Source organism: Suncus etruscus, chromosome 17 (assembly GCF_024139225.1).
Source record: "Suncus etruscus isolate mSunEtr1 chromosome 17, mSunEtr1.pri.cur, whole genome shotgun sequence".
Classification (NCBI taxonomy): Eukaryota; Metazoa; Chordata; class Mammalia; order Eulipotyphla; family Soricidae; genus Suncus; species Suncus etruscus.
In genome coordinates, this window is record NC_064864.1 from 7,001,035 (window position 1) to 7,023,487 (window position 22,453).

At 37.4% G+C, this 22,453-nt stretch overlaps 1 protein-coding gene across 2 annotated transcripts in view; it reads right to left on the reverse strand.

Annotated features, from left to right (window-relative positions):
* The window catches only part of ARID5B (AT-rich interaction domain 5B), a 203,625-nt gene that overhangs the window by 30,408 nt on the left and 150,764 nt on the right, over nucleotides 1-22,453 (reverse strand). The window contains exons 1-4 of one of the 2 annotated variants that reach the window (XM_049790627.1): nucleotides 16,339-16,627; nucleotides 14,723-14,835; nucleotides 8,667-8,871; nucleotides 6,717-6,769 (exon numbers count right to left, since the gene is read on the reverse strand). In XM_049790627.1, coding sequence (XP_049646584.1) covers nucleotides 6,717-6,769; nucleotides 8,667-8,871; nucleotides 14,723-14,835; nucleotides 16,339-16,342 — 375 coding nt within the window. In that variant the 5' untranslated portion in view covers nucleotides 16,343-16,627. Of the gene's footprint in view, nucleotides 1-6,716; nucleotides 6,770-8,666; nucleotides 8,872-14,722; nucleotides 14,836-16,338; nucleotides 16,628-22,453 lie in introns of those variants that run through there. The other variant, XM_049790626.1, reaches the window with a different exon arrangement.

Below are 22,453 nucleotides of genomic sequence, written 5' to 3' on the forward strand. Positions count from 1 at the left end.
TGAGATTATTTTCTTTCCACAGGAAAAGTAATAAAATGTATACTTTCTAACTGCTAAATATTTTGAGGAACACATTTCTCCTAGGTATACTATCTACTTTTTGTGTTCAAATGTGCTTTTAATCTACATTGATCCTGGGCTTAAAAACAAGAAATGTCTAAAGTCTCTAAACCCACCATAGATCTTGGACTTCTATAAACAGAAGCAAAGACATAAGAACTCATTCTGACCCAGCTAGAAGGCATTCATATAAATTTGCTTTCTGTATTAATATACTTATATCCTAGTAAGCATTACTTAGGAACATTTTGCTATCCAGGTTTTCTCTGGATATGCGATAACTTAAGAAACTCCATTAAAGCAAAACCAGTATCTTTAGTCCCCAGTCTCATTAAAATGGGAAGTATGATTTTGCTATGGTGTTAGTTTCATTACCTCTCTCATTAAACTTTGAGTTTCCTGGTCATATTTAGTTATTCATCCTGGCTTTATATAATTTTAGGTTTTGAAAGGAAATAAAGAACTTGGAATCTCAGTTTCCTAAATAGAACAATCAAATTCATCCAAGAAGCTAGTTTCCTGTCATAGTCTTCAAAGTTCTCACTTAGCTGATTGAGTTTTATGATAACAATCCATCTAAAAATGGCTCACCCATCATAAAGTACCATGTAGTAGGGACAGAGACACAGAAGATATAATGGAGAAACTAAGGAATTGTGTGTGGTAGAAATATTAGCCAAAGAAAATGCCAAGTCTTTCAAGGGTTCCTAATAGCAAGAAGCATAATCCCACATAATTAGCAATTAAATAGATGAAAAAGAAAGCAGAAGAAACTGAAATAATAGAAATCCTTGTAGACTGACTTCATCTCATTTTAAGGAAATGAAATAAAAGTTCCTGGCAGGTACTTCTTTCCCTAGCATGGGTAAGACCCAAGAAACTAGGTGAAAAGCATTCAACATGTTTTGCGCTCATTGCTTGTGAATATTGTAGTTTTGAAACTACTCGTTAGAACCCAGATGGTGTTGGAAAGGGGACCTGAAACCAACTCTCCACAATGCCCAAACCTGCCAAGCACCCAGGTCTAGTGAGGTTGGAGGGAAAGGAATCTACAATTTTATTGGATAAAATATCCGGTCACTTAAAACATTTTAACTCCTGGTATGTTGATGGCATCTCAATTTCTCTACTACTAAAGTTGCAAGAAGGAAAAAAGGAAATAGTCTTGGTATTTGTGTGGCCTTGTACAAAAACAGCAGAAATCTGTTAAGACTTAAGTGCTGCTATGACTTAAGAACATGTAAGAAAGATGACATCCAAAAAAGATAGCTAGTAATGTTGCTTTGGCTACTCAGAGAAACAAGCTCTTTCTCAGGACACCTTGAGGGTGGACTGAATTCAAGGAAGATGACTTTTTTTTCCTGGTAGTACTCCAGAAACTGAAGCCTTTCAAAACTACATGACATCATCTTTGGCCCTGATAATTCTGAATTAAGCAAGAGGCTTTATCCTGAGAACTAGAGTTAGACTCAAAGGAAGTCTTGAAATGCTAGCAAAGCCAGAATCTGATGTCAAAGCCGAATCCTTCCAGAAAGTTGACAAGTGACTTCTTCATGAGAATTAATGGTTCTGTCTCACTGGGGGGAGGGGGGGGGAAGAACTTGCTGCTCACTAATGTTCTTAGAAGGCTTAACTTGCAAGAACCTCTGCCTTTAGGATAAGATTTATTCAGGACCAATTTCCTTAGTCTACCTTCTCTTCAAATATTGCCTCTGGCTCACCATCAAATGGTTGGCCATAATAGAAATCTCTTTAGCAAACCACCCTCAACACACTGCATCCTGGTAATTCCCTAAGCTATTCTGCAAGATGTGATTACTTCTCCAGATACTCGAGAGAAGGCCTCTGCCATTCATTAGCAAAACTTTATCCAGTTCTGCCTCTTCAACTGTAGGTGAACATACAAGAAAATACATGGAATAAGTTGCAAATAAGACTATTAAGGAAGAGGGGCCAGAGAGATCATCTAATGGGTAGTGCACTGCGCTTGCCTTGCACTTGGTTGACCATGTTTGATTCCTAAAACCCCATGTGATCTCCTGAGTTTACCAAGACTGATTCATGAGTGCAGAGCCAGGAGTAACAGCTGAGCACTATTAGGTGTGGCCCATAAAATTGAAGGAAAAAAAAAACAACAACTGTAAAGGAAAGGTTTTTACTGCAAATCAATCAGCTTGCATGGGTGGAAGTCAAATCTATTTAATACATTTACAATTTCTACACTAAAAATGAAGACACAACATACATTTCCAACTAAGGCAGACAGGGCCAAGAGAATTTAATATAGTCATCAGTGGAATGCTATCAAGGCTTAAAATAACTCTTGCTCCTTTTCCTTGTCTTTTTAAAAGAATTCAATTTGAGTGTTGTGAAGGACTAAAATGAAATAATCCATAATCCGCAATTCAAACCAGAAGAGTTGGAATAGTTTATAACCACAAACAAAAACAAGCCAATTAAGATGACCTCTTTTTATAACCAGAAAGAATTCCAGAGAGATGTCTTTATCCAATCACATAGTAACAGCAGAGATCCACTTACATATTTTAAAACTTTCTATTTTTTTTTGCTTTAACTAAAAATTTACATCATTCAGACTTCCTGACCTTTCTTTAGATCATGCATTTTTCTCAAGAATCAGATAAAGTCTCAGAAGTGATATTATCTTGGCTATGGCTCAGGCACAAAAAACTAACTGAAAAATGCTAATGAATGTAGGGTATTAGATTCCTCTTCCAAAACACAACCCCAAAGATTCAGAAAGTATTCTAGGTCCAATAGAGTTATGTGGGAATGAAAGGCATAGAGAATAGTTATTTTAAATAGTTTTCCTTCCACAGATGCAACAGAGTTTGAGAATAGCGAGCACACAATTTTCTATAAGTCAGATTCTTAAGATTACCTAGATAATACCTAGAGACAATAGAGATGAGGGCTGGAAAGACTGGCTCATAATAAAGCTTACCACAAAGAAATAACCATAGAGAATTAACTACACTAACAACATGACAATGGTAGTGAGTGAGAGAAGTAGAATGCCTGTCTCGGGATGGGGGAGGATAAAAATGGAGGCATTGGTGGTGGGAAGGTTGCACGGGTGAAGGGGGATGTTCTTTTATATGACTGAAACCTAACTACAAACCTGTTTGTAATAATGGTGCTTAAATAGAGATATTATTTTAAAGAAAGATTATCTAGGTAGTCCCATACAACTTGTTTTAACTCCTTGTGCCTCAGTTTCCCTATATATAAAGTGAGGGCAAGAATTGGATCAGGGAAAGGATGCTTGCCCTAGCACACACATCAATTTGTGAAAAGTTCAAATCTTTCAAATGTAGGGCATTCTACTTCACTCATAACAAATACAATTTGCTAATCAAGTTCTAGTTTAGGTGAGCATCTTAAAAAATGGAAAGAATCATTGGAAAGTTTATGCTACTTTTGAGCCAAGGTAATGTTAATATTTGAGCTTCTCACCAGTTTCATGAAGACAACTTTCTAATCTTTTGACACCTAACTTAGACGAAGGCCACATTTTGAAGCTAAGAGACACAAGGATTAATCTAGTTTCTAATTGACACCACTCAAATAGCTTTGAAAAGAGTTCTCAGAAGCTCAGGCCTAGATTCTCATCAAAGAGTTCATATCTCGATGTGAAGGCTTAGATAGCTACTTGTACTTCAAAGTTTCCCATTGATTGGGAACCACTGATGGAGGATTTTAAGATCTCTTTTGAGCTTTAAAGACAAGTCTATACTTGCTCTGGTATCAGATAATCTTACAGATAAATGTCTTCTAGTTACACTGTGATGACAACTTAAGTCCATAGACTTTGGATAATATCATACATTTCCTGGACTGACATCAAATCATCTCACAGTTTTATTAATTAGAATATACTAAGAGGAAAAAAATTGTATTCTGTGTTTAGGAGGTTCAAAAGCTTAAGGGTTGAATGGGAGTGGCAAAGTTAAGTGATAATAGGTAGTATAGAAACATTTAAAGGATGAAGAAAGGGAGGAAGGGAAGGAAGGAGAAGAGATATCCCATCAATTGGCTTCATTTCATTTATGACTCAGATATGTATCTTACAATAAGATGCATTGCCTGAGACAGGAAGAAAAAAAAATGATGAATTATTGTGAAGAATTGCAGGGGCCCCCAAACAAGGGAATAGAATGAAAAGGGCAGTAATCTCAGAGGTCATTAGTCCTCGCTATGGGTTGTCTAAAGAGTCACAAAGTTCAAAACCAGATTCCAATTTGGTCTTTCCTATTCCCCATCCTAGCTCCTATGTACTCCATTTACACACAGAGCAAAGGCAGATATATGAGGAAGAGGACATTTAGCCTGTGATTTACTTTCCAAACAACTCTAGCTTCTAGAATGTAAAAGTCCTTATTAGAATTCTTCTCTTCGGACTTGTCTTCACTGTCACTTGTTCCAAACTTAATTTCTCTACTTCAAGCTACCCCAACTTTTAGACACAATTTCAGTCTGCCTCCATATTTTGGGACTAATAGGGGTCACATCACATCCAGAGGTGCTCCAGGATTACTTCTGGCTCTGTGCTCAGGGATAACTCCAGTCAGTGCTTGGGAGGCCAGATGTTGTTGGCTGTGTACAAGACAATTTGCCCTTCCTTTTATACACTCTCTCCTGCCCTTGTCTTCTTATTTTATTTCACCATTTGCACTTCTCTTTCTGTGAAGACATGACTATTCATGTCTAAATTCCATAAATTCCAACCACTTTCTAAAATTCTGCTTAAATGGTATTAAGAGCCATAAGCCTACCTTTATTTATCTCTAGATGAAAAAATATCTCAACTGAACAGGACATTGATCTCTCCCACTTCTTATAATTATCACCTCCCAAGATTCTCAGTGACTAGCACTACTGGCTTAGATCATTTTTGCATCTTCCAGATTGTCTAATGCAATGTCCCTGGCCACAAAAGATATTCAGTAAATAGGTAGTCAGGCAATTTACTGACTGGGTGGTCAACCATTTAGTCTACCAACAAAAGAATAAATACCATTTGTTCTAAAGATACTTCAAATATCCTAAAACTTATCTGAAGTTTCTTTTGTAAATTCTACATCAACTTGCTGTTCTATGGGGAAAAATAAATCCTTGTGATGAAAAAGAAGATACAAAAACAGGAAAATTAGATTCTCTGAAATTTCAGGGACTCTTATTATCACTGAATGAGCAAAGGTTCTGGATCGAAAATGACATTTCATAATATTGTACAGTATTATAAAACTTACCTGTACTTAACAGTCCTTAAAAGTTTGTTTTTCTATTCTTAAGACTTAAAAACCATGGTTAATTAACCAGGGGTTAATGTCTAAATTTATGATACTGGCCTTATGCAAATCATTTTTCTCACATGGAAAAATTAATATCCAATCAAGTGAAAAAATAACTTCACTTATTTTCACATAGGGCACCCGAGAAAACAATTATTTTAAGCAAATTCAAATTTTAAAATCAATTTTAAATGTTTCATCTGAGTCTGTTTTCTTATAAGCATACATGTATTAAACAAACATTTTTCAAACACATATATTCACATCAACAAATGCTTAGAATTCATAGACAATGATATATAGTAAACATCAGATTCTCTGAATCATAATGCTTTACTCTTTTCTCATCCTTAGGCCCCTGACATCAAACCATAATATTAGTTTGTGCAACAGTAAGCTATATTTGGCAAGTAACATGTTATTATGTTTGGACTAGAATGAATTTCATTTTCTTGACTGTGTCTCCCTGTCATTCTACAATGAAGAGATAGCCCAGATTACTTTGCAGAAAAAGAAAAGAATAATCTCTTATTCAATTGTAAAAGAAACTGTACAACTTAATCTGATCATTGTTGGGGGGGGAGGGAGGTTTCCAATGACAACACCCTCCTATGTCAATTGATTTTATTACAGATGTCACCTCTAGGTGATATATTAATACAGCTCTTTCTTCTCCTTTCAAGATTGTAATCTTAGTTTGTTGCTCTAACATTTTATTGGTTTAAAATACATGCTGTAAAAATCCATGGCCATCAAATTGTCCTGGTTGACTAAAAATAACCCATTCCTGTCAGTTAGAATTAGCTGATGCAGAGTGTCAGAGCCTGTTCAGAGTTAGTTTGATAACTTCCTGTTTATGCGGCACTGACCCTTGTCTAATAAAGTTGCTTTGCTCTAGAATGAGAAGAGATTCGCTGTATTCTATTCCTTAATGGCCAATACTGATTACTTTTGAAAGCCTTTAATACAGTTCCCATATTAGACATGAACAGATGTCAGGTATGTTGCCAAGGGAAATTTCTTTTATGCAATCTTGGCTTGTTGTACAATAATAGCCCTTTCTCAACATGGGAAAAAATTACAGACCAAACTAATTTCCCTGACAGGGGAGAGTTACATATGTTTTCCACTTGTAGTTTTTACGACAAGTTTACAATTTTGCCAAACCTGGAACTAATTGGAACTATTTCCAAAAGCGGCCCAATAAACCCCCAAAAGTGTAGAACTATTTGAAAAGGCAGCCAGTGATGGTTTGCTTTTACATTCTCTCCAGTTTGATTCAAGGGGGTGAGGGGGAGTTAGATTGCAAAATTATTTCATTTAAGTTGCTTAAACACTTACTGTTTCATATCCTCCCAGTTTTTGAGCAGCTTGAAACATAGTCCAAAGGTTAACTGTTAGAGGGACAATAAGTATTTAGATAAGCATTGCATTAACATATTTCCAAGAAATGTCAATTAAAACATTTTGCTTTGTCTTTTTTTTTCAACGAGAAAGAGAAAAAATATGAAAAGAAACATTAATGTACCTCAGAAAGCAAAGTTCTTAAGATATTCTGCCAAAGGGCATTCAACAACAGGATATATTATTACCACTTAAAATATTTTTAAGAACGGTTACAAATATGGAAATAATTCCATTTTTAGGATGACAAACATGATCGTTTTAGTCCTATGGCCATCAGAAGACCAAGAAAAATTAAAGTTATTTTACAACATCCTTGAGAAAAAACTAGAATTTTAAAATGGGGTTGGTCATGTTCAACCCTTAGAAAGAAGCCACTGACTAAAAATAATATAATCTACTCTGATATACAATTACCTTCCTAATAAAGTTTTGATAGCACCATATGAAAGCCTCAAGCTCTATTTCACTAACATGGGGTTTTGTAATGAGAAATAAGGTAAATATTTCACACTTGATATAGGGGAATCTCAGCACTGATAGAATAGATTAAAGGAAATGCCTTCCCAGAGGATTTATATCATGTGTCCACTCATTCTCCTCACATGCCTGTGTAATGTTGCAAATAACTATTTCCAAAACAGATTTCATTTTTTTTTGCACTGTTTGCATATGTTTATGCTGTTAAACTATGCCAAACGGCTAGCAACCCTGTAAAATTGTACCGACTATCAGGGAATGGACAGCTATAAATTTGCTCTTTTTCACAGGAAGGGAAAATTGAATTTAAAGTAATTCCTTGGTAAGGAAATGAAGAAAAAAAAAGCTCTTTGACATAACATGTTCGAAAAGCCTCATTGAACCTTGCCCTATTTCAAAGCTATCAAGAACCCTGCCTCGGCCTTGATTTAATCTGAACCAATGCATAATGCAACAAAGCTGTTCATAGTACATTAATTTTACTTCTATTTCAAGCAACCAGTTTTCAGACAAACATTGTAATCATTCGTATTTATATAAGTTTATAATGGCTGCGAGTGTTCTTTTGCAATCAGTGCCAATTGCTATTAGGTATGTAAATTGTTATGTAAAACATACAGGTTTGACATTCTTCATCAAAATGACACATGGTTTTAATCTAGGAAGATGCGTTTGGAGAAAATACTATTTCAAGCCAGAGGCTGATGGCTTTGTGTGCCACAAAATTCAGAGGCAAAATTTATATTCCGTTGTGTAATCAGACAGGATCTGGGTTTCTTCGCCTTTTATATGAATTTTGCTCAGCTTTGAATTCCTTGTTCTACCTAAAAATATAGGATGGCACTTAAATAAACTTGTCAAAGCCATTCAAAATTGGCTCGGTTCAAATTTATATATTTCTTGTTTCCTCTGAAGTCAGGGTTCTGTTATCTTTTGACCAAATTTGGAGCTCAAGCCTGTATGTTTTCTCTTTATGGTTGTTTTGTCCACCTCTTAATATCCTTCTTTTAAAAACTGTCTTTTCATAGGCAACATCTGTGACTGATAAAACTATGTCATGTTATTATCTCAGAAGAAAGGCGTTACAGACACTCAAGACTGACAAAACAGAAAATGAGAAACTTTCAACATGTCTATTTCCAGTCATAATCAGTGGATTCAAGCCTAAAAATATCTCACTGCAACTGCCCCAGAAAGGAACAATGTAGTGAAAAGAACCAGGGGGAGGAAAAAAAAGCCTGGCTGGGATGATTTGTAGATTTAGTATAAACAGAAATCATCCTCAGATTAGGATTTCAACATAATCCGGTGTCAAAAAACACAAAAAACACAAAAAATTGGGGGAGGGGAAAATCAAAGACTCTGAGCAGTTTCTGTTATTTTAGAAATAAAAACATGTATACTTACTCTGCTTAAAACCTAAATATGGTATTCTTTCTATTGGCGTTTTCCTTTCTTTCATATATTTATAAAGTGCCACCAGAAAGGCTTGTTCATCTGCCCTGCACTCTTCACCAATGGAAACCTTTGGCTTTTCTTCATTTGAAACTTTTTTACAGTTATTATGGTTATTCTTCGGCTTGGTCAAAGTTGACCTGGCCTCACATTTTACCTGGAAAAGGGAAAAAAATAGGCCTTGTTAAATGAAGAACAGCCTTGGCAAACTTACAAAACTGTGGCTCGTGACTATTGGATTGAATAGAATGGGTGTGAACTGTAAATTAAGTTTATCCTGAGGTAACTTTAGTGTCACTACTAAACAGGAACTACCTTATTAGACCAGCGGGTGGTAAATTTCTATAAAGGCCAAACAGGAATATTATGGACTTTGGGGCTATCTAGACTGTTCAAACTATCTAAGCACAAGCACATAAGCAGCCAGAGACAATATGTAAGTGAATAGATGTATTAGGTTCAATAAACTTTATTTATATGAACAGGCTCCAGTGGGCTGGACTTGTCAAAACTAGGCTTAAGCCATATTTGAGATTTCTTACAAGTAAAATTAAGGTTGATTATGGAAGCCCAAAAAGAGTTTGTCACTGATAAGCCCCTTCTTCTGCCTCAAAACACCTCATTGTCCAAAGTGGCATTGGCTTCTATTGCCAATGGACAGGTCCCAAACTTTGCACTATGCATTAAAAAGGAAAGCTTATTTCTTCATAATAAACGTGTCTTGTTACTACTCTTTCCAGCAACCCAGAAAAACATGTCAGTGCCAGCAGCCATTGGCATCCAGGTACTAGCAAAGTTTTTGTTGTCACATGAGAAGGATGTCTGGATAAGACCCTCGTCAGAAAACAAAGGATCCCCTCTTTAATGATGTGGATTTTATTTCTAAGTCATTTTCCAGAATATAATAGGAGATAAGGCCACAAAGGAAGAAGTCGAGGTCAGCTAAAAGTCCAAGAAGATTATGTGAAAAGTTTCATAATTAAAAAATAAATGGCAGCAAGCATGCCAGATGTTCCAACACACTTTTGGCAAATGTGGAAGTCAGCATTGAGAGCAGCTAACCCAACATTCCCTCCTCCTTGCCATGTTCGACAAGAGGCCTTTGATGGCTGTTAAATATAACACTAAGTTGCTGAGCTATTCTAATTGTCAAAGGGGGAAGTACAAAGGGTCAAACTTAAAGTTCAACTGTGCCCATGGGGAATGTGTACATTCCAATATTCTTTACATCTCCAAGAAGAAGGTATGTGCTAGGGAAATGTTATGAATAAAAATGTCCCATATATTTGACAATGTTTCCATTTCAATTTTTTGATTCCTCTTTTTCTTTCCCTTCAGAGTTTTCTTCCTAAGCACTCAGAACATAAAAAAATTTCTGCTTTTTTATTAAGGAAAGTAGAACCTCTGCAAGAATTTTTTTATTGCTTATTCCTTTAAGAGAACACATTCGTTTAATATCTCTAGACTGGTCCTACAAAAATAAAACTTCCAGTACAACTCATTAGATTTGGCCTCTCCATAAAATTTTAATTTTTAAGGGACCATGGAAATGAAATTAAGAATATATTTTCATGTAGACTTTTCCCTTACAGTATTTTCAGACTTTGCAACATATTAAAGCACCTATCTTAGGAGACAATGTTGACACCATTTTTCACTACCCAATTTTAGATTGTTAAGTCTAATTTCTGACAGAATTTATAAATCACTTCGATTTTCATCAGTAATATCTTCCACTCATAGCGTTTTTGAGTGCTTAACATAGTCCTCTATTATCTATTAAATGAATATTCATATAATGAGCTTCAAACAATGCTATGGGCAAAGATATCTAATGTTCTTAGGTTCTTAGATGAAGTACATAGCACTAAATATTTTAGGGTGGTATGTAATATTGTAGCTGATGAGGAACTGATTTGAGTTTAGAATGTAGGACTGTCTCACTTCCCCCAAATGGATATGAACAGTCTTAGAAGTAAGGTTTGCATGTAACTTATGCTTCATGGTCATAAGTATCATTGTTAAGGTTTTGTATCTCACTGTCTAGATCTTCTGCCTCGCTCAGGTGGAAACATCTAGCAACAGAAGAAAATCACAGAGAAGGGTGGACAAACCAATGATTCCATGTTTTGTCTTCAAGGCTCCAGGTGAAACAAGGCTACTGAATTTTAGACTGACCTCAGTAGGCTTCCCATCTGGTTGCTCCTGAAAGCCCAAATACTATTTTTTTATTTTTAAGAAGGTAACAATGGCTTTCTTTCTTGGACTAACCCCATACATTTCTTTAATGTGCACCAGAGTCCTTTAGGGTATTCTGTTTTTAGCAGAATATCCAAATAGATTCAGACCTCCCATCCCTCCATCTCTCTTTCCTTGCTGCCTTTCTCTCCCTCAATCCTTTTCTTCCTCATCTTCTTCATCCATCATCCATCCATCCATCCCTCCATCCCTCCATCCACCCATCCATCCACCCATCCACCCACCCACCCACCGACCCACCCATCCATCCATCCATCCATCCATACATCCATTTACACAAATCCACATCATTTTATCATGTTAACTAATGAAATTTTGAATGGAACATATTCTTTTTTTTTTTTTCTTAAGAAAGCTCAACCTTGAGGCTAGAGAGATAGTACAGAGGGTAAGATGTTGATCCCCAGGAGCCCATCTGGTCCTCTAAGCCCCAGGAGGAGTACAGAGCCAGGAAGTACTCTGAGCACCACTGAGGGTAGCCCAATAACAAACAAATAAAAACAAAGCTCAACCTTTTGATAAAAACTATTAATTACAAGATCTATGCTCCCTAATCTAAATACCTGACATAAATTGGGTTTACTATAAGTTTTAGGGCTTCCAAAGTTATTGAGAAAGCACTATTTAAAGAATACACATTTAATGTTTCAAATGAACTCTCTATTTGATATTAACCACATCATTTCACTAGACTGAGTTGCAACTAATCCAGTTTTAAATGGGGCTATAAGAAGTGTTAAGCCAGGAGAGAAGATGCTTTGGTCTAACTCTGAAATGGGCCTTGAATTGGGAGGAGACCCTCATTTATGCTTTTGGGGAAATGGAAAGGCTAATTCCCGAAGGCAGCTCTGAGGTGCACAGAGGATGAAAAACTATTGGAAATAACGAAAGAATCCCATTTGCGAACTATCAAAAGGATACTTGTGATTAAAATGAAAGAACACTTTGCACAGCCTAGTTTTCACTTCGTGTTCCTTTTACGAGATAAATCCCCTTGTTCCCACTTCTGCCTTTGGAAGGTGATCCTAGTGTATGAGAAATCATTTGCTGTCCACCAGTGTAGCCCTTTTATCAAAGGCTGTGGTTAAGGTGTTGCTAGCATAGATCACCAAGGAACAGGCTTGGGCTTCTAAAGGTGCTGTGATAAGATGCCAGGAAATGGCAGAGTTGTGTTGGGCACATTCATGACATCTTCAAATAAATGGTCCTTCCTATATAACTACTGCTGACTATTCAAAGTCATAAAACTCTTCTCTTTGGTAAACAGTTTTCTAAAGCCAGTTTTCCATTCTCAAAAAGACAAGCTCCTGGTGGTGACAGGCCGATGAGTGAACTTTTTTTTTTTTTTCAATTTGTTTATGGTAAACAACAAACTCTCAATGAGGGCTGTTCTGTAGCTCAATTGAAAGCTAGAATTTTTTCAGTTTCGAATGGTCAGTTTGAGACACTTTTAAAAAAAGAATTAGTCACACAAGTCTTGCTCATCAAGCCAAACTGCCTCCTAAAGGGATGATTCCAGTTAAGCAAATGATGAGGTGTGAGGTGGTCACAGCTTGTTGTACTAGAGAATTTCCTTAAAAAAAAAAAAAAAAGGTTGATGAAAAAGACATTTGTGTCTTTTTCATCAATATGTGAGTGAGTTATTATTTTTTTTTAGTTAGGGATTTTACAATTGTCTGTTGATGTCAACAGACAAATCCGCCATATTTCATACCAACCATCTCTGAGGTGAAGTGGTCTTAACAGACCACCAGGAACAGCCAAGAAAGATATGACTGTAATCTGACATCCTGGAGAAGGGATGGATATTTAGACCAGTTCCCAAAAGCTCATCACAACCATGGAATCAAAAATGGAAGGATGTTCCTCCTTCTGAGGATTCTGAATGCCTATGAAGGAAGTAGAGTAGAAAGGATCCCTTGGAAAAATCCAGATTTGACTCTTTCTCTCAGCTCAGGCTACTCAGTAAACACCCACATTTCTATTCTCTTTAAGTCCTACTGTGAATCTAACTTTGATGGAGATACTGAAGATGCTGCTCTTGCAGCCTAACTGGTAGGAGTTTTCTAAAACTTCCAGGGACATATTTGGGTAGTGACTCCAAATGACAGGAAAAGCAGCTTCATTTGGCTAGGCCCAGGTAGAGAACATGATGTAGTAAACATCTGATATCATCTCACAGGTATGGGGCAAGGCGCCAACACAAGATACAGGCTGTGTAAGCTCTGCTGAATATTAGCTTCCTAAAACTTTTTGCCATTTCTGATCTGCGGGATCTTGCAAACCACAGCAAGGGATGGACTGCTACTGCTGACATCATTTATGATCACATAAACGGAAACCCTAGATAGGTAGTTTCAAAGGCAAAGATATTCAAGTTATTAAAAAAAAGTTCTTTTTGGTATATATGAGGATTCACTCTATATAATATATATACATATATATATATATATAAATAAAAATTCACTCATATATAAAATAAGGAGGATAAAAAGAACTTTAGGGAAAGGTCTGATTTTTAGCCAGGAGAGAACACTTTTTATATTATGTGTACTCTTCTTAATCTTGGAACCTAGACAGAATCTGAACAGAATTTCCTGATGAAATAATCCTTCTTGGAGATAAGATTTATGGAATGTGAAAGTCTTGAATTCGCTTCAGGGTATTGGGAGAGGAGAAACACAGGGCAGAAAAAAAAATGAACAGATTGTCAATACAGAACTAAGTTTTATTTCTCTATGTTCAAATCTTCTCAGTTCACACTAATAGGATGCTCTTTTCAGAAGTTTTTAAGCCTTGGGTCTGAAATGTTTGGTGCCAGCAGAAGTCTGGTTTTTCAAATCTTTAAAAGGGCTACATGATATCGCTGGCCCAGAAATAATACCGAAATGCAAACAAACCCAGTAAACAGAACCTGGACATCTGATCCAAAGCCCACAAAAGGTCAACGATAAATCTAAAAATATCAATTTGACATCTCACCCTTCCATGGTGCTAAGTACTTTGAGCAGGCAATTTCAAGATTCTAAAGAATGCTTTAGAGGCAAGAGTGGCCAGAAAAGGCAGTCCGGAATTTAACTTTTCCTTCTAATAGAGATTGTGAAAGACATATAATTGTATCCATATACAATGCATAAATAGATTACCATGTGTCTTTAAACCAGAGGTGACTTTGAAAAAAAGGCAGAGCTAAAAAGATTCATTCCAGCCATTTCTAATTTCATCCTCTATTAATCTCTGAAATATATTTAGATGAACACACATTCAGAAAGAGGATGGTTCTGGTCTATTTTTGACACCAGCAGAGTAAACTATGTCATTGTGTCACTTACTATGAAATCTCAGATCCAATGATGGAGCTTATCATCTGTCCTTTAACCAACAGGCCAAACTGGGAGGTGACAAGTCTTTCTGTTGACTAATCAAAATGCCTTCACTTCTCCCCTCCCCATGGCCACCCAGGGGAGGGACAGGGGAGGAGACTAGACACAGCCAGAGTTGTGAATACCAGAGTCAGATTTTGAACTGAAAAATTATCAGCAAGACATGAGAGAGAGAGAGAGAGACAGAGAGAGAGAGAGAGAGAGAGAGAGACAGAGAGAGACAGAGACAGAGACAGAGAGACAGAGAGACAGAGACAGACAGAGAGAGAAAGAGAGAGAGACAGAGAGAGACAGAGAGACAGAAAAAAAGAAATAAATCAAAATAAGGAGATGCAGTAAAGGAATACCAGGAGGGAACATGCCTACCTTAGGAATGGCTTTGCCATCTGAATTGTTGTTGGCATCTTTAACACCACTGAATGAATCTCTTCTCTGTGGGCATGATTTCTTTTTGCGTGGTCTGCCTTTAAGATTTGGCGCTGAAAACAAACGGAGAACAATTGATAGACATTTGTTTTTTTTGGTTGGCAAGGGTTTCCTTATTAAATAAAGACTCTTAAGTGGAATGATTCTTTTATTGTTTAAAGGAACGTGCACATCTGTGGGAAGCAACCTTGTCTCCTGGAGTGCTGGCTTTCTTTGGAGGGTTCATCTTTAGTAGACTCTATACTTCTTTATATGTTTCCCTGAGCTTATCTAGTACACTTTAACACAGCAAATTAATACAAAGAAAATTAAGTTCTTGGTTCTAAAAGGGAGGCTGATAAGCAAAACACACTTCCCCGTTGTGAGCTAAAGAAACATATCTGGCTAAAAGATAACCTGAGCAGGCTCCAAAGATCAGTCTTTGTTTTTTGTTTTGAATCTTGTTTTCAAGAAACCTAGGTGATAAGCCGGTCCATTATGAAATTAGAGGAATATAACATTGGAAAATCGTTCTGCTCAAAAGTGGAGGCATGGGAATGCTTTCAGATCGTGATTTAAGTACACAGATAGCTATAAAAAGAGGCATTTATGATAACACTGTAAAAACATTATTACGAGAACTCATTAAGAATATCACAACTAGTCTGCTTTCTCTCTCAATACATCGAGCTGCTACCTTTTAAAGGAACGTGCTGAGGACTTTTTAGGAAGCTCTTGAAGGTTATTGAAAATAACTTTACAAAAGGAATTCACTGGACGGCAGAGACAATGTCTATTTTCGAAAGCCAGAGACAAGATAGCGATCAAATTCATAGCTTTGCTCCGGAGTCTGAATTCATGAAGAAGCAGGGGGAAGGCAGCTGTTTATTAAATGCTGTGGCTACAGGCAGCAGCTTTCACATTTAACTTCATGGCACAGTTAAGCAACATTCGACCAACTAGCCAACTAGCCCTTGAAATCCCAAACTCATTAATTCTACCCCCGCCAAAAAAAAAAAACAAACCCAAAACAATTCCTTTCAGCCCTCTCCAGGCACTCAAGCTTTTTATTATTATTTATAAAATGCATTTCGAGTGTGATTCTAACAATCCCAAACTTTGAAAAGCTAGCCAGTGATGTCAGAATATTTCTTTTTAGAAAAACAATTAATTGCTCTAATTTGGTTTTCTCAGCAAAGATAAAAGGATGGCTGTTTTTTTAAAGCTCAGAAATGCCTTCCTGCTTTTCTCAAAAACAAAACAAAACAAAAAAAAACACATAAAAGTTTATAAAGCAGTTTTTTTTTGTGGGGGGAGGATAGAGGGGAGAAATCCTATCTGTCCATCCCTTCTACTGACTTCCCTCTTCTCCCATTTCAGCCTTTCCCCATTCCAACTCTCCTCCAGTCCCCCACCAGAAAAAAAATAAAATAAAAACAAAAACAAAAAACTACAAGGCTAAAAGTTAGCACCTAAAGAGCAAAGCCACCCTAGAATACTCCAAGGTCAACAGACTGATTCCCCAAAAAGAAGAAGAAGAAGAAGAAAAAATCCAGTAAAGACAAAGTAGTGATTACCCATTCCAGTCGACAAACATCTGCCTGCTGATGACGATGACAACGATGTCTGTGCTCATGAAAGCGACAGCATGTGACACTCTGCTCCTCGCAAGCCCCGTCCCTGTCCCTGGAAGGCTGGAGCCTACTCGGCGCGGATGTCAGCTTCCCTCTGAATGCGAGCCTGGAGGCTCAGCGCTCGGCTTACAACTGCCCTCCCCCGGCGGCAGCTCCATTACTCATGTAAACACAGCAGTGACTAGCACGGGCTGTGCGTGTGTGTGTGTGTGTGTGTGTGTGTGTGTGTGTGTGTGTGTGTGTGTGTGTGTGTGTGTGTGTGTATATGTTGTGTGGTGTGTGTGTTGTGTGTTGTGTGTGTGTGTATGTGTGTGTGCGTGTGCGTGTGTGTGTTTGTGTGTGCGTGTGTGTGCGTGTGCGTGTGTGTGTGTGTGTGTGTGTGTGTGTGTGTGTGTGTGTGAGTGTGGGATTTTGAGCTAGCTCTGAAGGACTTGGGCTGGAGTTGCCAGACTGGCAGGGAGGGCTCTGCTCTCTCCACCTCCCTGCCTAGCCAGGCCTGATGATTTCATCCTGCCCAGCTTGGTTGGATGGAGCACCACCACCTCCTCCTCTCCCTCCTCCTCCTCCTCCTTTTTCTCCTCCTCCTCTTGGTTACCCCTAATCAAAGCTGATGCCACCTTCCCTCAACTGCTTGTACATGGACCTTCAACCTGGAGGAACCCCCCTGGGCATGGATTATTTGGGTTTGAAAACTCAGTGGAGCACAGAAGTGGTTCCACAACTGGCCCAAGGGCTAAGTCTCTTCCCCCCCCCCCCATCTTCCTCCTCCTCCTAGTCCTCCCTCTAATCAAGACTGATGCCACCTTCCCTCAGTTTGTGGATGGACCTTCAGCCTGGAGGAACCCCCTGGGCATGGGTTATTTGGGTTTGGAAACTCAGAAGAAGTAGCACAGAAGTGTTTCTGTGACTGACCCAAGTGATAAGTTTCCTCCTTCTCCTCCTTCTCCTCCTCCCCTTCCTCTTCCCTGTCCCCACCAATCAAGGCTGATGACACCTTCCCTCAACTGCTTGTGGATGGACTTTCCACCTGGTGGAACCCTCTGGGAGTGGACAACTTGGGTTTTGGAAACTCAGAAGAAGTAGCACAGAAGTGTTTCCACGACTGACCCAAGAGGGCAGAAATGGACTTTCTTGTCCCTCATCAAAAATCATCATCACCCACTGTCCAGAATGCTGAGAGAAGCAGACAGGACTTGGGAATAGGGCTGAGGCATTTCATGAAAACAAAACACAACAATATCGCCTCTGTTTCTGAGCCAGTTACTATGATCGTTCATTCTTAACATTTTGGTGGAAAAACATTTAAATCTAAAAGGCATCTATTTCCAGAAAAGCTTGCGAATCCCAAGGGCCTTTTCGATAGAACTCACAATGAACAGGCTGTTTTTGAAAGAAAGGCAGAGGTTCCAGGAACTGACAATAAGTCATCCCCAAATCAGGTCTATTTTCTCCCTCCTTTGAGCTGTTTTCAAAACTCAGAAGCACATGTCTTTCTCCCTAGTGGATTCTGAGAATTACAAATTTAGAATAGGCCAGCACCTAATATTCTGGTCACAAACTTAATATTCTGGTCATAAACTTAAAATCTGAATGGGATTTGATTAAGAGGAGAAGCCATTTTTTTTCCAAATGGGGCAAGTACAGTTGTGTTTGGGTAAGTCCGTTCTCTCCAAAGTACCCCACCCAACGCTTCAACTCTCAAACTCAAATCTACCTGGCAGCCTTCACCCTGAAATTCTTCTCTGACCTTCTCTTATGGAGGACATGTTTGTATTCTTCGCAATATCTGTGTGACTTATACAAAACTGGAGCATCCTTAAAGGCCATGATCAATTCATCTCTCAGGAGGCAGCAAAGCAAAAGTAGAAATTTGCTGAATAAAGATGATAGAAACTTCAAAGAAAGATACTAACATGAACCTACTCCATGTCCTCATGAGCTGACCATGTATATCCAGTCCTACTGAACTGAGCAACTCATAACAGGTAACTGCATTTACCTGTAAAATATATCCTTGATATCTGGAATTAGACTTCAGTGACTTAAATCTGCTCAGGGAATTGAGAAAGAAAATCTCAAGCCTTTGGCTCCCATGTACCTGACATCCCGTGGGGGCCATGATTTTCTACTACAGTTTATATATAACTGTCCTGAAGGGCATACATAGGTCCTGGGAGGATAGAGCATGAAGATAGGGTGGGGACACCCAGAATACAACTTGAGATCTTTGAATCCACAAGACCCAGATAAAACTTTGGGTTGAGATTGTTTAGCGGAGGAGGAAAGGAACTTAGAGAAAAATTGAGCAACTTAGTGCAACATTTTCTAGCAATAATTTCTAAGGGAAAACAATTGCAGGCTATACACCCCCACAAAAGAATTGGGGGTTGGAGGTGGGGGAAATCACTCACTAGGTGGCAACGTAGGTAAATGAAAACAAGTGTTTATTATTGTGGCAGTAATCAAAGCTGGGTGGAAGTTCTGGTCTTTATATTTATTTTGATTTGCAGCCATAATCAGCAGCCGTCAGGGATCACTCCTGGAAGGCTCTGGAAGCTATATGGGGTGAGAAGGATCAAACTGGTCAACCGTGAACGAGTTGAACAAGGCAAGTGCCCTGCCCACTGTCCTATCATTCTGGCCCCTGGTCCTTAACCTAAGAAATTTCTCTCTCTTCTAGCTGACCTGGATCTATCTCAACCTGCCATCCAAGCTAAGGAAGAGAAACCCCAGATCCCAAGACTCAAATTCTAAAATAAAACCATCAACAGTGCTTTGGATGAAACTGGCCTCAAGCGACAGAGCAATAATTCTGGGAAGCCAGAAACATACTTAGAGATAGTGAGAGTAAAATTGGCTCCTCTGACTTCTAGCTGAAAGGTAATAAAAATAATAAGAAACAATTAATGCCCTATTATGTTTACATTTGTATTTAAGCCACTGCCCAGACCTGGCAGTGCTCAATCATACTGAGTTCAATAAATGCATCCCCCCATTTTTTAAAATAAACGTTATCACTATTATACATGAATTAAAGTCATACTTAGGGAGTACTTGGAGCAGTCACCAACTTCTGAGCACTTTACAAATAAAAACGATTTTAAACTCACATAAAAGTCAATAGAAAAGCACAACGATTGTCTGTATTTTACAGAACAAGATTCTTTTTGGAATTCATTTAACTGGTGACTGGTAGCAAGATTCTAAGCCAGACAACTAGACTTTATTCAAAGGCTCTGCTACAAGAAACTTCTCTCTGACAGACAGATATATATATACTTGCTGTCTCCTAATGAGGTGTTTATATTACTAATATGGACTTACATCACTTGGACTTATATTAATTTGGACTTCTTATTGACTAATATAACATAATATGATATATTATATTGACTGATATTATTAATTTGGACTTAACTAATTAATAGTATTCATTAACATATTGATTTGAACTTAATTTATATAATTTATTTGGACTTCTTATTGACTAATATAACCTGATATGATATGATATAATCTGATATGATAAAATATAATATATAATATTGGGTTTATATTATTAATTTGGGATTTATTAATTAATATTATGAATGAAAATTATTTGAATTTAATTAATTTATATTATTAATTTGGATTTATTATTCACTAATATAATCTGATATGACATAATATAATCTGATATATAATAACATAATTTGATATGATATAATACAATGTGTTATATTGGATTTATTAATTTGGACATGATTATTTAATATTACTAATTAACATTAATTTGAAATTAATCAATTTCTATTCTTTATTTGGACTTATTGACGAATATAACCTGATATGAGATTATATATAATATAGTCTGATATGATATAATACAATATATGATATTGGAGTTATTAATTTGGTTAAATAATACTATTAATTAACATTATTAAATTTGAATTTAATTAATATAACATTAATTTGGACCATCACCAGTGCTTCCCCCAAATAAAAACACTTCCCAATGTCATAAAGCAATGTGGTGTGATCATCAGCTTGGGTGGCAAAGAGCTTTCTACAGATTTGATAGCAAGCAAGGTCCCCAGCAGTTCTGACTCAGCAGGTGAGAGCCTTTCACTAAAGCCACAGCGGTCCAATAAACCTTAGGCCACCACACACATCATATTTCTGCAGTGGGCCTCTGACTGCTGCTGAATCAGTGAGAGATGTTCTCTGTGTGTCTAGTTATTTAGGTTTGTTTTTGTTTGGGGGCCACACCCAGCAGTGCTCAGGGCTTACTCTTGGCTCTGTGCTCAGGGATCTGGTGGAGCTCAGGGGACCGTATGGGGCTCCAGACTCAAAAATCTTTGTGTTTTTTAAAAATTTTTCTTCTTTGACAACTCATCTGTTTGTCTGACTCAGGGCTATAAAATTAGCTAGTACTCACCTTTGTAAAGTCACTGAATTTCTATAGGTGTTAAACCCAGGAGAATCAGCTACCCTTGTGCTCCGGGCTACTTAGACATCTAGCCCATATGTTTGGGGGGGGGTTGTTCCCTTTTCTTTAAAATCCTCCAAATATACCATTTTGAAAGACAATATAGCAAAAGACAATTTTTTTTCAGAGTCTGGGAGCTGAAAGTCACCTCCATTCAAATATTGTATTTATTTCACTTGGTTCTGACAAATCATGTATGTGTCAGGACAGTGAAGGTGTGAGAAACTTTCATCTCAACCCTCACTCTTGTAATCATAATAATAAAACAAAGGAAATGTAACCAGTTACTGGCAAAGTAAATTGCTTTTGGCTTCAACACTCCTGGTTTTTTTTTTTTCTCCCTACTTTGTTCTTCCTGTCATGTCCATCTTTTTTTTTTTTTTAATAACATTTATGCGCTTGGAAATACCACGAAGATAAACTGCTATAAAAGCTGGATTGACTCATCAGTTAACAACTCTTCCTTCTCATCTTGCAGAGAGGATGTTGTTGCCAACACAGCTACATATTCTCTCGAGAAATTCTTTAGGAGCTGCTACCCAGACACAGGACTTGCTTATTGGTGAAGAAGAGTGTTTTGGAGAATGGAAAAATTAGAAATTATTTTCCTAAGAGCTTACCCATAAGGGCAATATCTAGAGGTAGGGGGCAGAGTTTAGACTCACTTGGCTTGCTGGGGATGGGAGGGGTACGTGTGTGTGTGTGTGTGTGTGTGTGTGTGTGTGTGTGTGTGTGTGTGTGTGTGTGTGTGAGGGAGAGAGAGAGACAGAGAGAACGAGACAGAGACAGAAACAGAGACTCAACTTGTGCCATAAAAACTCAACTCTACTCATATAATATTATAATAGTGATATTATTTTGCATTTCTCTAATGCCAGTCCTCTGAGAATTACAGTTCTCTGGTACATTTTCTTTATAGACAATAATCTTAAAATACTTTGTCAAGTTTGAACATGGAGCCCTGTTCTTTCTGGGGGAGGGGGAAAAACCTGCCTTAATTTAGTTACTCTTTACCCTGTCCTATTTTCAATGTTTCCTTTTTGACTATTTAGAAACTTCCTCTTCAGTACAACCAAAATAGGATGCGTGTTTTGTAAAGTTATTAACGTCTGAGTAAAAGATTCAGAAACCAAGAATGGCAAAAGGCTTGATCAAAGCCACTCCTAAAATTTATGGGTGCAATAAAAGAAAGGCATTTCACAGATAATCTCTTACAGAATTTCAGTTTTCCAATACTAAGGACAAAAGCTTTCATCCATCATTTTGGTTTTAATTATTTAAAGGCATGATTTTTTAACTCTAAAAGGTTATAAATGATTCCCTAAATTTTTTTTTGACCTAAAGCTATGATACATAATAAAATGGAAGTGTATCGAAAACACTATTCCTGGTGCTTATTAATTCGTTGAACCTTTCTAAGATTCATGAAGAACTGCACATAGGAGAATCGAGTTTACTTTGATTCAATTTCCCTATAAATAACCGTCTACGCCCTACAGAAAATGTCTGATAAGCATCTTTAATTTCTGAGAAATGAACATATGGGAGCATTAATAAGCATAGCTTCATCTTGTGGAAAATTCT